This window comes from Pempheris klunzingeri, chromosome 3 (assembly GCF_042242105.1).
Source record: "Pempheris klunzingeri isolate RE-2024b chromosome 3, fPemKlu1.hap1, whole genome shotgun sequence".
NCBI classification, from domain to species: domain Eukaryota; kingdom Metazoa; phylum Chordata; class Actinopteri; order Acropomatiformes; family Pempheridae; genus Pempheris; species Pempheris klunzingeri.
This window is the reverse complement of record NC_092014.1, coordinates 9,235,452-9,251,447: the sequence shown is the minus strand read 5'-3', so window position 1 is coordinate 9,251,447 and position 15,996 is coordinate 9,235,452. Positions and strand designations below refer to the sequence as shown.

At 40.5% G+C, this 15,996-nt stretch overlaps 1 protein-coding gene across 1 annotated transcript in view; it reads right to left on the bottom strand.

Moving 5' to 3' along the window:
- Positions 1-5,594: 5,594 nt before the first annotated feature.
- nr3c2 (nuclear receptor subfamily 3, group C, member 2) overlaps positions 5,595-15,996 on the bottom strand; it is a 70,152-nt gene continuing 59,750 nt past the window's right edge. The window contains exons 7-9 of the mRNA XM_070828515.1: positions 14,987-15,117; positions 8,227-8,384; positions 5,595-7,419 (exon numbers count right to left, since the gene is read on the bottom strand). Coding sequence (XP_070684616.1) covers positions 7,264-7,419; positions 8,227-8,384; positions 14,987-15,117 — 445 coding nt within the window. The 3' untranslated portion in view covers positions 5,595-7,263. The remainder of the gene's footprint in view (positions 7,420-8,226; positions 8,385-14,986; positions 15,118-15,996) is intronic.

The window sequence follows — 15,996 nt, the reverse complement described above, 5'->3', positions numbered from 1 at the left end:
CACTGTATTATGTATTCTTGCCATAAAATAAATGTGATAAATGATAATTTAAAATGTAACAGATTAAAGTGTTATCAAAGCTTGTTTTTTGATAATCAAAAAAAAAATATATAGGCACTGATTTCATATAGTTTCAGCAAACATATTAGTCAGTAAGACATTTGTTTTCTGAAATATTTCTTTGGACCAAAATTAAAAAATGAAGGGAAGCACTATAGCTACTTTTATGGCCAAGTTTTGTTGACTGAGTTATAATAAGCATTTGTAGTTTCAATTTATAATTGGGGGAATGTGTTTTACCCATGTGCAATCTAGCGCTATGTCTAATTTTCTCATGACTCATCTATTGTGTCAGTGAGAAGGCCCAGAGTTTTCCACAGAGTCTGAGAATAAGGTGACTGGCGAAAAATGGAGTCACGCTGCATCCAGTAATGTTACAGTGAGCCGTGTAGTGTAACGTAACCCTGCGTCTTTATATTGACCTGCACTGGTCCATCTGACTAAAAGCGACTTCCAAAATAACTTTCCGAAAGAGGATTAAAAATAGATGTTAATCTTTTACAGAGGAAAACGCACTAATCCACCTTAACCTCCCTGATCCATTAACATCGGAGCCTCACGCATGTTAATTCTTAGACTACATCTGTGTAATTAACACACCAAATGGCCTCCAGACCCGGTGCTTTGGCCTTAGTTACATAATTACCATCAGTCCACCAGCACACAGACCTCCAGTAAGTGGGCTGTTGCACTATTTAAAAGTATAAACACACACACTTTGTCCACTTTGAAAATACCAGAGGTTGGAGCTGTGGTTTCATTGGGACACATATGTCCACCAGCTCCCCGAAGCAACCACAGACGCGATGATTACATAATGAAATGAGGCAGAGCTAATGAGATGGGCAAAATATTCCCCCACTATCACCCCCACCACCGACCCGCACCCGGGGCCCTTCATCATCATCTTCCCCCTGCCAGAATACTGCTGAATCATAGAGACATCCACCTTGCCTGCCTCTCACTCTGCTTTGGACTGTCTGTCAGAAAGCGTGCCATGTTGCTCTATCTGCCTTCCCTTTCCCTTTTTCTTCAGCCTACCTGTCTGTGTCTCCAGAGTATTTAAAACTCCTCTTGCTGCCTCTCTCCTCCTTGTCTTCCTTCTGTTTCCATTTCCTCTTCTACTCCTCAGTCAGTGCTCCATGTCTTCCACGTTTTCTAGTGCTTTAACAGTAATTTGTTTATGTGCATTTATCTCTCCTAAATTTGGGAATATGACGCATTGGACAACGGCGCTAATCAGGGTGGGTCAGACTCATTTTTGAGACCTCGGAGCTGCTGTAATATCACTTGAGATTGAGGTTGTGTTACCGGTGGTGGTGTTTGTGTCTGCATGCATTATGCATCAGCGTCTATCAGTCTGGGATGATGTATACATCAGTGTGACCGTGTCGATTTTGACTGGATGTAGGTGTGTTTGAGTGAAAATCCAGATGGATGTTTTCATTTCTCATTTCCAGTACTGGCTGTGTGCCAGCTGTCCTCTGCCTCCCATGACGCAGTGTCCTTCAGCCCTAAAACATAGTCGCACACCGTGACTCAGTTTAGATCAAAGCCTACAGCAGTTTACCTCGAGCCACGAGGGAATGAGTGCCACAAATGTCCCTGAGTTTCACAAATGTGGACGTCTAGAAGTAACACTAACTCAATACATTCCTGTGTCTTCATCCCGTTCCTACAGAGTGAAAAGCTTTTGAAATATAATCATTATGAGACTTGATGTTTTATTTGGGGTGAAAACGGAGTGGGAATTTGCAGAAAAGTGAATTTCAAACATAAAGAAGAGAGTGTGGAGGGAAGGAAAAAAAAAACCCTCAGCTCAGAGAGTGGGCCACAGAAGCCACCATGTGCGCGGGCGCAGCCGTGAAATCAGCCTGATCCAATAGATTCTGTTTATCTGGCACGACTACAAGTGAAAGCAATTGGAAATCTGGGGGAGATTTGGAGAGGGCTGTGGATTCGGAGAGAGAGAGAGAAAAAATGAGCAAAAAAGTAATACTGTCTGCTCTACAGTCTGGCAAAGCAGGCGTGTTTTCAGATCAGCTTTTAACAAGGTTAATGGTGATTTTTCTCCACAGGCGCCGTTTTACTGTAAAAGTCTCATCCTTGCATGCTTTATCTCTGTCATTTTTGCTCTCTTCTCTCTCCGCTCCTCTTTGTTCTCTTCATCTTCTCTCCCTGTGACTGCTGTACCTGCTGCTGCTCCATATCACTTCTGTTTTTCCATGCTAACTCTGTGTTTTTTGGCTCATTATCCTCCCCAGCCACCAAATGCAGCTGTTTCGAATTCATCCAGATCAAACAGCCCATTTTTTAGGGCACGTTTCCTAGCTTCTGTCTCATGGTAGGCTCACACACACACATACAGACCATACACACACACACACACACACACACACACACACACACATAAACAGATAATCACATCAAATGATCAGTTTAACAGTTTTATTAGAATCTTGCAATAGTTTTGCAAACACAAGTATGGCAATATCTGCATCAAGATATACAGTAGTAACTGGTTTCAAAGATGTTTTATTGGTTCATGTTGAAGGATGTCTACTGTATGTTTGCTGGATAGTTGCTGAGAAATATTGTACAAAGCATCTGAGTAAAAAGTCATTTTTGGAATTGGAAAAAAGCATTTGTTTATATTTATATATTAATAAGAAATGCACTGCCATGGCTGTGGAGATATGGCTTAGTCTCTCTACACCCGATTCATCACCGTGAACAGAAAATGGCAATGACGTGACTCCACATACAGTGACGCGATAGTGTACTGTGAAACAGCAGTTGAACACATTCTGAGTCATTCATGCCTAAAAGGAGTTCATTTAGCAGGAGACAGCTTTTAAGATAACGTTGCTCCCTCGAGTAGGACTAAGGTCTTTATTATACTGTTTGCAGTAGATGGTGATTGATGACCAATAAATAAACAGTACATTTTTTTCCTTGAAAGGAATAGTTTGACGTTTTTGGAAGTACCCTTATTCACTGTCTTGCCAAGGGTTAGATTATAACATCGATACCACTCGTGTCTGTACGGTAAATATGAAGCTGCAGCCAGGGGATGGTTAGCCTAGCTTAGCATAAAGACTGGACACGATGCGAAACAGCTAGCCTGGCTCCACCCAGAGGCAACAAAATCTGCTCCTGGACCTCTAAAGTTCATAAATGGACACATTTTATCTTGTTTAAAACAAGTAAGAATGACAATTTGTGGTTTTCTGTTCTTAACTTTTGACCTTTCTATACTTTCCAGTCCTTATGCTACGCTAAGCTAACTGGCTGTAGCTTCATATTTACCCTGCACACATAAAAGTGGTATCAATCTTCTCATCTAAGTCTTGGCAAGAAAGCAACACTAACATGTATTTCCCTAATTGTTTAACTATTCCTGATTTTTTAAATAGCCAAAAGTCAAAGCCCATATTTCTGGAGTGCTGAAGGGTCCTACAGGGGATTGATAGCATCATTGATAATATTGTCATCAAATCTATACTGTGTATAGACTTTAATATGTTTACATTACCATTCTTTGGGACAAATTTGTTTCTTTTAAGATCGACAATTAGTTTGGCAGTTAGTGCAATATGTCCAATCAATAACTGGTCAAAAAAAGTCTAATTTGAATTGGCTAAACTTCAGGTCTACAGTCTCTACATCCATCATTTTTTCTCCCAGAGTTTCTCTTTTAAAGTCAAGAACTTTCTTTCACGTATCCCACTTTCAATAGTTTGTGATTTTTTGATTTTATTGTGGTGCTCATCAACAATACCGCCACGGGTTAGGAAATCATTTCAACAGCAACAACTCAAGGATCCATCACTTGATACATCTTGTTACAAAATAAGAAAATGTTTTGATTGTTATTATTTTTTTTTTGTTTGAGCCACTTGAACAATGATGCAAAAAGTAAAAAAAAAAAAGGAAAAACGATGCAAAATCAAATAAATTTACTTAATAAGAAGATAATAAATGTACTCTCTCTAACATTCAGGTAGTAAGTTCCATAAGTCTCTCACAATGTATGATACATTCATTTCTCTATTTGGCCCTTTCTGGCACCAACCCTTACTGTAAATTCTTCTCTGTGATCCAACACACAGAACATGGCGAGTGGGAAACACACATTTTTCCAATATTCCAACAAGATGGTTAAAGTAGAAATGTTTTATACTATACTCAACATAAGGACTTGCTGTATTATTTACAATATATACTGTAAAATTGTAAATCAGGTGAGATAAAAAGGCACAAGTTTCCCTTTTTTAAATACAATGTAAACATCTCATCAAAAAGCATGCATTAACATTTCATTTTACAAAAAGGATATCATTTTTAGACAAAGTACTTAAATATTGTTTTCCAGCAAAATATAATTCTCTCAAAAATACTTTCCCATTCATCCTATGAACCTTTAGACAGTTTTTTATTCCTTTAAAAAGGACAAAAAAGGGGCAAAATAAAGAAACCGTGAGAGATTAGCTTAAGGGTCCTTCACAACTTGAACACAATAGTGCACAACAAAGACGGATTGTAAAATGAGGCCTTTCTGACAAGAGACTGTACGAAAATTATTAGGCAGGGGAGGGGGACTGTATCTTATATTTTCTTTAATAAAAGAGCACAACCTTACACAGCATTTTTCATATTTTATTTGGACCCCCCCCCCAAATATCTCAAAATCCATATCTTTAAATAATATTAAACAAAACAGTGAAAATATGAAAACGGTGAAACACCCTCCCCAGCTCTCCTAACGAATATAGACAACACTCCCTTGAGCAAAAATTGAAAATACATAACCCCCTTTTCTGAACCCCTCGAATAATTTTCTTACAGTCCCTAATGACAGTTGTGATCATGCCACCTCCATCTCTTTGTACACCAATCTTGACACAATCACCACCACAGAAGAAACCTCATAACATCGCACTGCGCCATCGTTACGATAGCTGGGGCCACAAATACAGTACACAACCACCCTGCTGTGCTAGTGATGTCACGTTGTCTGACTTTAGGCTGGGTGACCATGCAGAAAGTCTTTTCCCGCATCATCACAGTTGCTTATCAAGACAGACAATTCCTGCTAGCTGCACTAATGCCTCATTTCACATTGTATCTCCTCTGTGCAAATCTAAATGTGGAAATAGGATATGGCTAATCCTATAACATAAATGCATAATACCCACGCTGAAAAAGCAGATCAACTATGCACATGCTTGCCAGGAAAAAAAAAAAACGAAACAAAAAAACCCGCACACAAACTTAAGCCGTACTCTCTCCATTCACACATGTAAATACACACTCACAGGGCACAAAAAATAATAATAATCACACACCCCCACTGCTTTTTCTCCCCAGCGGCTCTATCGCTTTTCAGTAGCATCATTGTAGTGTTCCACAACCACCCAGAAACCAGTGGGGTGTGAGACAAGTTAATGGTCCAGATGACTGGGCATGCCATACCTAAAATAGTAGTACTTGGCCCGAAGATAAGAAAAAGGAAATAAACTAAATTAGGAAAGGTGATCATACCAACAGTTCTTCATCAAGCATTCATCAACATGTACCTCAAAACATCATCTGTACAACAGCTGAATAGAATGTGTTTAAGAAGTTGTTAATACCTGTACACATTTGTCTGGTTTTGATACATTAGCCGTTTGCTGTAAGCACTGCAGAGTAATGCTTCATTTTGGATTATATCAACTTTACAGAGTATGAGTGTTTAAACTGTGTGTCCATATAATGTATTGTATGGACTGCCTACAAGTTACTGTACATGTTATGTTTTGCCTGGCTTTGTAGAAATGAAGCACCTTAATGTAAAATGACTGGCTTGTCAAAAACTAAACCTTTGCAACACACTTTTATAAAATGCTTTTTATTATTTCTGGGAAGAGTAGATAAGTGTTGGTTCACAAAGGGCTGGTTTTGCTTCATTGTGAGTAAAAACAGACATTTGGACAGCTGCTCTGGAGATAACACAAAACACAATTACTATGGATGCACCTCAGTCAAATCCATTACCAGCGGACTCTACTAAAATTGTTGTCGTAAATGCACGATGTTCTCCATCCTGCGGCACTCCTGACCATTTTTGCACAAAGGTAAAATCGTTCATCAATATTGTCTTAATTCTACACCACAATGCCTAAAATAGTGACTGTATGACATGGGAGCGTCACGTGCAAGCTTTCTTTACACAAGAGAGACATTTTTTTTATTTTCAAAACAGCTTTAGCTTTGGACTTTTGCATATTAGTTTTGATTGTTTTACTACATATTTTAATTTCAAAAATCAGTATGTGAATGTTAATGATGGCTGTAATGACACTGATTGAAATTCAAACATGGACTTGTTAGATTTAGTTTAATTATCCAGCTTATGATGACGCTTGTATAGCCCTTGGAATATATTCAAATAGACCTTTCGCCTTACAGTCTAGAATTTCTGTGCCTCCTCTTAATGTCCTTTGCCCTGTAGTCTTGCAGTATGTTGCTACACTGCAAAGCAAAATCTAAGTATTGGCATTTGTTTGTTTTTTTTCATAGTGCTATTATTTTGAAAGACTGCATAAGCCACAGTTAATATTTGCAAAAACTTTTCTCTCTAGATTCGTAAGGGAGTCTGATTTTAGTGCATGTGGAGTGCATCTGTGCGTTTATGTGAAGGCATGTGGACAGCATGTATATCAATTTCCCTCTCTGTGTGTGCGTGTGTGTGTATGTGTGTGTGTGCGTCTGTGTCTGTGTGTGTGTGTGTGTGTGTGTACGCGCAGTGAATGTATCTAGCGCATCCTAAGAAATGTATGGCTTTATCTCCATAGAAAATACTGTTATCGTCTTTGGGGCAGGGGGGTGTAGGGGTTTGGGGAGGGGGGGCACAGGGGGTACTTCGGGATGCTTTGTCACATTTGTCACAAGTCCTTCTCAGCGTGCCGCGCTCGGCTCAACGAACTATTCACAGCTCTGACCCGCTCGTGGTGACTGCAGGGTCAAATCACTCACCCTTTTAACTTCTGTCACCATGCCACTTAACTTTCCCATCCAAGAGGATGACGCTGGCATACTGGGCGACAGGGTGCAGGCCAACTGGTCAGGCCTTCCTTGCACGTTTTCTCCTCTGCTCTTGAACTTCCTTCTGCTCTCCTCCAGTTCTTAATGCTGCGTCTGTCCCAACTGTTAAGTGAGTCACTTCTTGTGGAAGTAGATTGTGTGAGTGAGGCCTGACTCCACCTTTGGTATCTGGTCACTGATGATCTCCACCAACATTTCGGGGAACTCCACCTTCAGGGCCTGGGACTCACGAAAGGTGTAGAAGCAGAAGTCCAACAGGTTCCCCACCAGCTGGACAACACAGACACATAATTTAATGAGAAACATACTGTACTTTTTATTACTTGCTTCATGGCTGCCAAAATGATTTGTCTCATTTTGATAGAATAATATTTTTCATATACACTTTATACATACGTAAGTACTCTACTGTATATATTAATATGGGTGTGTTTACATTCTGTGCACTGACACCTTTTTAGGTCTTTTCAGCTCACCACTTGGGGGCACCACTGTTTTTCTTGGGCAGTCCTCCTTTAGAGAAGGGTCATCCGTTCAGCACTAACCCCATTCACTCAGTCATTAGGGTCATTGCATTCTGGCCATTTATCTCTGTGACCTCCCTCTTGCTGACTCTCACATCTTGCCACTTTGCCTACACTGTCGTTATTCCACATACCGGTTGACCCATGCATAAAAAAAGAACAGTGATTTAGCACATTTGCTATGGTGACCACTGTGTGTACTGTGTAGTCTCATCCAGTAAACTGTGAGCTGGCATTGATCCCCATCTGTTCCATTCACCAATACAGGCTGGTCACCGCCTCTTCCAAAATAACCTCCCCCTCAGGGAGAGATTGGGATTCAGTAATCCTTATTCCAAGCCACAGCACCATTGAACCGCTAAGTAAATGCATTATCCAAATCTATTATGCTGCCATTTTACTCATAACATGTCCAGTGATGATAGAGGCCAAAAGTGCCACAGTACACCTCGCTCCGTGTGTGAAGGCATGGCATACTGAGAGGCTGCCAAGGGAAGCCTGAGCTGTACTGTAGGCGATTGGCATGGCAGGCAGACAGGGCGAGGGTACTTACATCATGCATGGCGTCCAGTAGCTTGGTGAGCTGGAAGAAGCGCTGCCAGGTTTGGCCAGAGTTGTTGGTTGCTTTTCCCACTGAACGCCGGAGCTCCTTAATGTAATTGACCCTCATCTCCTCGAACGCCGCCTGGTTCTTCAGACCCTCTTTGGGAACTGGGAAACAGACAAATCCTTCTGTCATCAGCTGGATTTAACAAGTAGACAACAATACGGGTTTAAATGTTATTTATCCAATACTGACAAAAAAGACTTGTTTGGTTACTGGGAATGATTAGTGGGAATATATCTTACATAACAAAATTCGCACTACTGTCAATTCTATGCATTTTTTACTTTCTAACCTCCCAATGTGATGAAGTACTTTGATGGGTAGTGTAATTTACTGGTTTAGCAAAAACAGACATTTCCATCTGGTTAAAATTGATAATTGATTTAAACTATTTTGAAATATTTGACTAAGTATTGAATCCAATTAACCTTAATGGATCAAAAAAGCATTTAATTGATTCGATATGTTGTCAGTTTAACAAAAGTAGAGGACAAAAAAAATAAGCAAAGAGGCTGTGATTTAGAGTTCATGTTCTGAAGCCAACAAGAAACTCTCAACTCTCAAAGTTTCTTTACATGTGGAAAAAAGGAAAAAGATAAAACATAAAAAATTATCAATATTCATTTTTCAAATCTGCATTTAAACCTCAATAACGTAGCGACTTTGACAAAGAAAAATCAAGTTACTGCTCACTTTGATGGTTTAAGTATCTCAAGCAACTACTGAGTTTCTCTGAGTTGATTTTCCAACCAAAATGAAATGGATGAAAACCAAAAGCCACCTGAAAGTGTACCAAATGATTTGGTACACTTTAGAAAATGCTTAACATTAAACACTGTTTGCAGTTAATGGGCTCAGCCAAGCACAACCCCCGGTATGTTCCTTTAATGCAGAAATATGTAACTGTGTTAAGGGTAATTAGAGGTGCTCAGTGAATTACGCTCTGACTCCCACACAGTAGCCTTTTTTTGGACATTTTTCCTGTCTTGACGACCTAAGCCTATTTAGCAACTCATTACAACCACTTTCGCCATTTCAAGAGGTAATCAGTTTTCATGTGTAGCAACTGATTGATGAAAGACAGCTGACATACTGGAAGGCATTGATTAAGAGTTACCTCAGCAACAGTGATGACAAAAAGGAACAACAGTGCTTATGTTTATTGTAGAGCTTAATTATTGTGTCAACCAAACCCCATTCATCACATTGATTAAATGATGGCAATTTTCATTCACACTACAATGATCTGGGTGGTGGCATCAATGCACAAAAAGCACAAATGCACAAAAAGAAGCATAATTGGAGAGATTGAGACACATGTGAGGAGTGAGATTCAGTAACTGCATCATGAGGATGCATCAAAAAGTCTGCAATATCTTTTTCCTCATACTCTTTCTCCCTCCCTGTGCAGGAGAACAAAGTCACAGATGTGGAAGTCTGCCAAAACTCTTAAATGACATTCAGCTGCTGGCTACCAGATTAAGAAACACCTCGCCTCTCAGAGAGTGCCCCTCAAATCAGTCTCAGGCGACGACGCCTTCAGTTGTCCTTCAGCCAAGACTGACATATGATGATATATGACCCAATATGAGTTCATCCACCATCAGATTTTTTCTATACTCTTCACATAGAGGTAGCTTTGCCTTTAATACCTGTGGGTGTATTTGGTCATTTTAGGTAATCTGATTTTTGCATCAATTTCACTCTACCTTGATTCATCAGGTATTTACTTTGCTGAATTATCCAGAAATTCATTAATTCTTGATTGTTTACCCATAAACAATTTGTCAATTCATTTTTAAAAAAGTACTGTACTACAATATGACATTACACTTCCCATGACAGAAGATTTTATCCATGTTGCCCAGTCCTACTTCAGTGTTAATAATTATCCAGATAAAAAGTAAAGGAAAGTAATTATTTTGCGACTTTTTTACATTGTTGATCTTATCAATTATTTTATCAACTGATGGTTAAGTCCATAAAATGTCTAAAAATAGTGAAAAGCTTGTTTTGTCAGTCCAATATCTAAAGATATTCAGGTTACAATCTCATATTATACACAAACTGAGAAATGTTCACATTGGAGAAGCTGCAGCAAAGTAATGTTTGGCATTTATTAACTATTAACTTTGACTGTTTTTTCTCTGCACGTGTGTAAAGAACACGATATCTCATTCATGGTTCACATCTGAAAAATACTCAGCAGTAACTCATGTTTCATCAGTGAAGTCAAAGAAGCTCCCAATCATGTGTAAGAGCTCCAGAGAACTAATGGTCATAACCAAAGGCACAGTTACCAGTCCCCTCTGCATTCACAGAATGGTTAAACATCTCGAGAAGAGACGCTGGTATTAATGCCTCGTAAAGTTTTATAGTGTTTTTGAAACTTTACAAAAATATCTTTTGCAGAAGAATGTGAAATTCTGAGCCCTAATGGTTAAAAGACTTCCCTTTAAAAACTAAACCACGTGCTTTCTTCAGGAGTTTTGAGAAGCCAGAACGCCTCATAAACCTAAATCACTTGTAGCAGCACAAAGAGAAGTCAGCAACTGACCGGACCTGTTTGAGTGCTGCAGAATGAATACTATGTGCTGTCAGTTAGAACTGCGTCTTTGCAGGTCAATAAGTCCAAGATCTACCACCTTCTCTTTGTTACTTTTTTTCTTTCTGTCAGTCAATGTAATTCTCTACATTGTACTTTGATGCACAATCACCTTCAAGCCTGACACACTGTGTACAGTACACGACGCTGAGGAAGGCAGATACAACAGACCCTGGTACAGAGGCTGTGATTTCTGCACTTTATTTCATGGCTGACATGATGAGAATGTGCTAAAACCCAGGGCCATATTTGAACCTTTTGTTTTTCTCCCACTGACCCACATACGCCCTGACTAGAAAATGACCTGGCATATAGGGGCGTTACCGTGACTGGCCCCAAAATTGGACATTTATACGACCATAATTGGTGTCAAACGGATATTTGCTGCAGGTATAGAGCCTTTTTTTAACTAGGCCATATTTCTTATTGGGAGTGCAGATGCTTTGTTATGTGTACCAAAAGCTCCTTTTCTAATGCACGTTAAAAAAAAAAGAAGAGGCAAACACCGCTCGTGCAGCTAGGAGATGCCAATAGCACTTGAGCTGTTCCAGGACATGCAGCTTCCTGCTCTGGATTGCTGGTACATATCTAACTGACAGGTATACGATACAATTCATTAGGGAATTCTACAACTAACCTTGAGCATGACTACCGTAACAACTTTGGGGTGTTGTCTAATAGGAAATGTTAATATGACATGACCCAAAAAGGACCAGTGTCTGATTAGAAAGGGAATGACAACAGTATCTAAAGTAATCCGAATCAATTATCTGTCTTTGTGTATTTAACTGTAAAATGTGTCACACAAAACGCACCGATCACCTCTGTAAACATACAGTTCGCTTGCCATCTGACATGAGGCTGACCAACAAATTCAGAGGAAAGCAAGAATACCGTTTGGTGTGAGAATAAATGAATGAGATAATCCAGCAATACTACCCACGTCTGTGTAGAGGTGAGGAGTGTAACTGGTTTGAGCAGGCCACTGCTCCTGTACTAAATCCAAACAGGGTCATGAGACACCGCAGGCTCAATGAAACCTTAGCCAAGGTCAGAGAGGAATAACAGCCTTTTCTCTCTTTTCTCCTCATCCCTCCTTTTCTCTCTCTCTCTCTCTCTCTCTCTCTCTTTCACTCGTTCATCCTCTCTCTATGTAACACACTATTTTTTTTCAAACCAGCCCAAAGGCACACACACACACTCAGTGACTCCGTAGTACTTGCTCAGCTGACAAGTTCTGACAACTCCTCTGTAAACATTTCTGCCGCTACTCCTTCCACAAAGCCCTCGCATCACCTCGACTATGTGTAACGAAAAGAGCTTCCTACAACGCCTCTGAAAATCCAGAGATGAACTGCTTTTTTTAAAAAAAAAAAAAAAAGAATATTCACAAGTGCGTCTGCAGAAATGCTCACCAAACCTCCATACGGTACGTCTGATACCTCATGTCCATTTTGGAAAAGGGCAGGTATGGGGATTTCTCTGCTGCACAGTGAAAAATGAAGCACTGGGTGATTATTTTTTTTCCCTCCACTCATATTTTACTGCTACATTTTGACTAAATCCAATAACCAGAGTAGTTTGAAGCAACTTAAATTCCCAGTTTCAATTCTGTATCCCTGCTACTTTTATCCACACTTTTATCCTCTCCTTCGAAATTCCAGCCCGGGTTTGAAGGAAGTGAAGAAAAATAGCAGGTCTTGGAGCACTGCCTGGTGCTTGACTGGCCTTTATTAAGTACAGCAGGGCTCTCTGGAAAACCTCCAGAGGACCAGCAAGGAGGGGAGAGGGAGGCCACAGCAACAGAAGGACCAGCTCTGCCAAGCCCCTCACCCCCTTTGTCTTCTCCGTCTTTCTCCCTATAGCTATGCACCTGTCTCTTCTTCACCAACACAAGCTCTCACTGTCAACATTTGTCTGATTTCACTCTCTAAATCTCCCTTTTCCCTCTTGGTTTCTCATCCTCTCTGTTTTCATTTTCTTCCTTATCTCATCCAATAGCTGAAGTCCAGTCGGAGCTCCTCTGTTTCCAGATGACTCAACAACACTGAGTTAATATCAGTGTTCACACCACCCCTTCCATGTGCCACTGTACTATGAAGCAAATCTAACGTAATGTCATTGGTCAGGGATATATTCTATGTATTACAAGTTACTAATTTCTTTTCTATATGTGTGCTTTTTTAAGTACCGCGTAAAAAGCCATGGCTAGAATTAAGACACAGCAAAACTACATTCCAGCACAGTTGGACTGCAGTTTCGCAGTTTTGCTGCATTCAAAGTCTGCTCTAGTAATTCAACTGTATGGCAAAAGTGTTACGATAATGTTTTTAAATTAATTTAATTAAAATTGTGTCAGCAATCATACCTGATTAATTTAAGGCCACTGAAATATCCGCTGCATTAACTGAGCAGTTTTGACCTGTTAATTAATGTTAATGATGCAGAACTATGAGCTTCTTCTGTGGTTGCACTCATCATAACTCATTTTGGAATCAGTTAATTGGCCAAAATGTAAAACGGAGGAAGTTGTGATGCTAGGATGAGGTCAAGTTTACCAAGGTTTAGTTTTGTCCATCTGAGTCCAGCATTCACGCACTACTTTCTGAGGCCTAAGTAAGTGAAAAATATATATTCTGCCAATTAATATTTCCACTGATTGGCACTGATGCTGAAGTTCAAAGAGTGTGAAGTCTGGCCAGCATGCAGACTCTTCAAATAGCTCACCACGACTCTCCCTCAGCCCCCTTATCCTCACACTCTCCCTCTTTAACTATCGCATCATCAAAAAAAAAAGAATAAAACCCCACAAAGACGAGGTCCCAGGTAGACGTATGCACAAATACAGGACTACAGCATGTGTCCCAATGGGAGTGTGTATGGATGGTGAAATTATGACACTGCTGCCATCACGGAATCTTTAAATGTTACTATTGAACTGACAGCAGCAGCTCACAGGGTGTTGAGGTGGTGGAAAAAACTGCTTTTCGTTTCCATCTGAGCAACTTGGTCCAACACATCCTCTCTGTGAGGCTGCAGAGCCTGTGGGCGCAGTTTGGCAGCGAGTGGCAACACGGTGAGACCTTCTCTAGTGAGTGATAGACGCATTCTGTTTATCCATGGACAATTAAAGATGATAATATTATAAAACAGAGACACCTTCCCTCACAGAATGAAAAAAACGAAGACACTGCTTCCCTTCCCACTTGCATACACTGTATGTCACTACGCAAACAAGTGCACGCAACATCAAGTCTATTTCCACACTTGTTTTGCATGGTAAGGGATTACCAAGAATGATAATCTAACAGACTTTAAATAGGCATGATCGAGGGTGCCGGGAAGGCAGGTACGAGCACTGCCAACACTCTCTCAAAGGTGTGTGGTGGAGGGAACAGAACACGAGACACCTTATCTATACATTTCCTTTTGGTTGAGGAATGTGGGAGATGTTGGGGCGGCTCAGGCCAACACTCCACAGTGCGGCAGGTAACACAATACAATTGTGAGGTGCTAATTTGGGAACACACAAGGCATCGCACCTTTGCCTCTGTGTGGTGTGAGAGCAGCCAAACACACAGACACCTCTCGTGTTCACAATAAACCATGAATCTTGCTTCCCACTGCACCACCGTAGTGGTTGAGTCAGGGTGCAGCGTTCCTTCAAAACCAGATGTCTGCATGGTCAGCTTTAACTGGGATACTACAGTTCAGCCATTGTCATGAAATGTGGCGGCTGTTATCAGGCACAAAGGTGGTCTCAGGCGGTGGTGAACAGTGGTGTCTATTAGTAGTGTCTCGCCTTAGAACCAGGAAATTCATGTTTTTTTGGTTATTTTTTACATCTACTGCATTAATGTTATTGTCAGTTTGAGTTATGGATAGCCTGAACATTCACTTGGAAATGATGTTGACCACATAATGTTATTTTTAAAAATAAATGATTTCAAAAATGACATTTCATTATACAGCTAGTAATTTGTGCTTGCGGGGATGTTTGGGACGAGGTGCAGGTGGTGCTACTGAACAAAAAGCAGTCTGAGCAGGTGGGTATGTTAAGAATAAATAAGTGCTCTTGCAGGCCTGTAGCTCAATGCCTACCTGTGCTGAGAAGCAGAAGGACCTTCATGGATAGGAACTCGTCGTAGGTTAGCTGCAGTCGTACAAACTCCTGGCTCACCTGCCTCATGCCCAGACACAGGTCGTACATTGCTGACTGCTGCATGCGCTCCCTGCAGAAAGAAAAGAGAGGAGGGGCGTGATAACAAAAAACATTCTAAGCCTCACAAAAAGCAATATTTCTTTCCTCTATTAGAGTGTATTTGCATTGGTTACCGTCCATCTTCAGGGCTCGCTCATCCACACACTCATTTATTCATTTGTTTACCCTCTCATTCTGATTTTATGTCACAATAGACTTACTCATTCACTTCCTACCTTCATCCCTACCACACAAGTTCAGTCCAGCGAAACATTTCCACACAGTGCAGAGGAGGATCCTGCTAGTCTGGGCTAAGAGCAGAATACCAAATCCCCTCAGATTGCAGAGCTCTGCGTAAAGTATCACATCACAGATGCACCACTCATCTAAGGCTATTGCAGACCACGAAAGACCCCATATTCAACCCCTGTCACCATAGAAATAGTCTTCAGAAGTATGTGTAATTTCCAACATACTGTATCTATGCTGACAGATATTACACGCACATGAACATATGCTAGCTACACAGAGATGTACACGCTCACTAAACAGAGTTTACTGGCATCAGTGTGCCAAAAATGCATCATTAAATGTACACTCCAACTGCGCATGCCTGTCGTCGATAACACTTTCTCCCCCCTCCTCTTTCACACACATTTTATCAGCAAAATAATCTTGGTTATGTCACAGAGTTCACAAAAACAGGAAAGAAACATTAGGAGGGATAAAGCATGAGCCAATCAGAAATGTGCTCTGCAGATGCCACAGATTCACAGGAATCTCCGGCTTTACATGCCATTTCTCTTTGCTATAAATCACCATCGCATTGAGACTACAGTAATTAAATGCAAGTGGTGTGGCTGGACTTGAAAGAGGTTGGAGTTTTACCCACATTACAGTGAAACCGCAT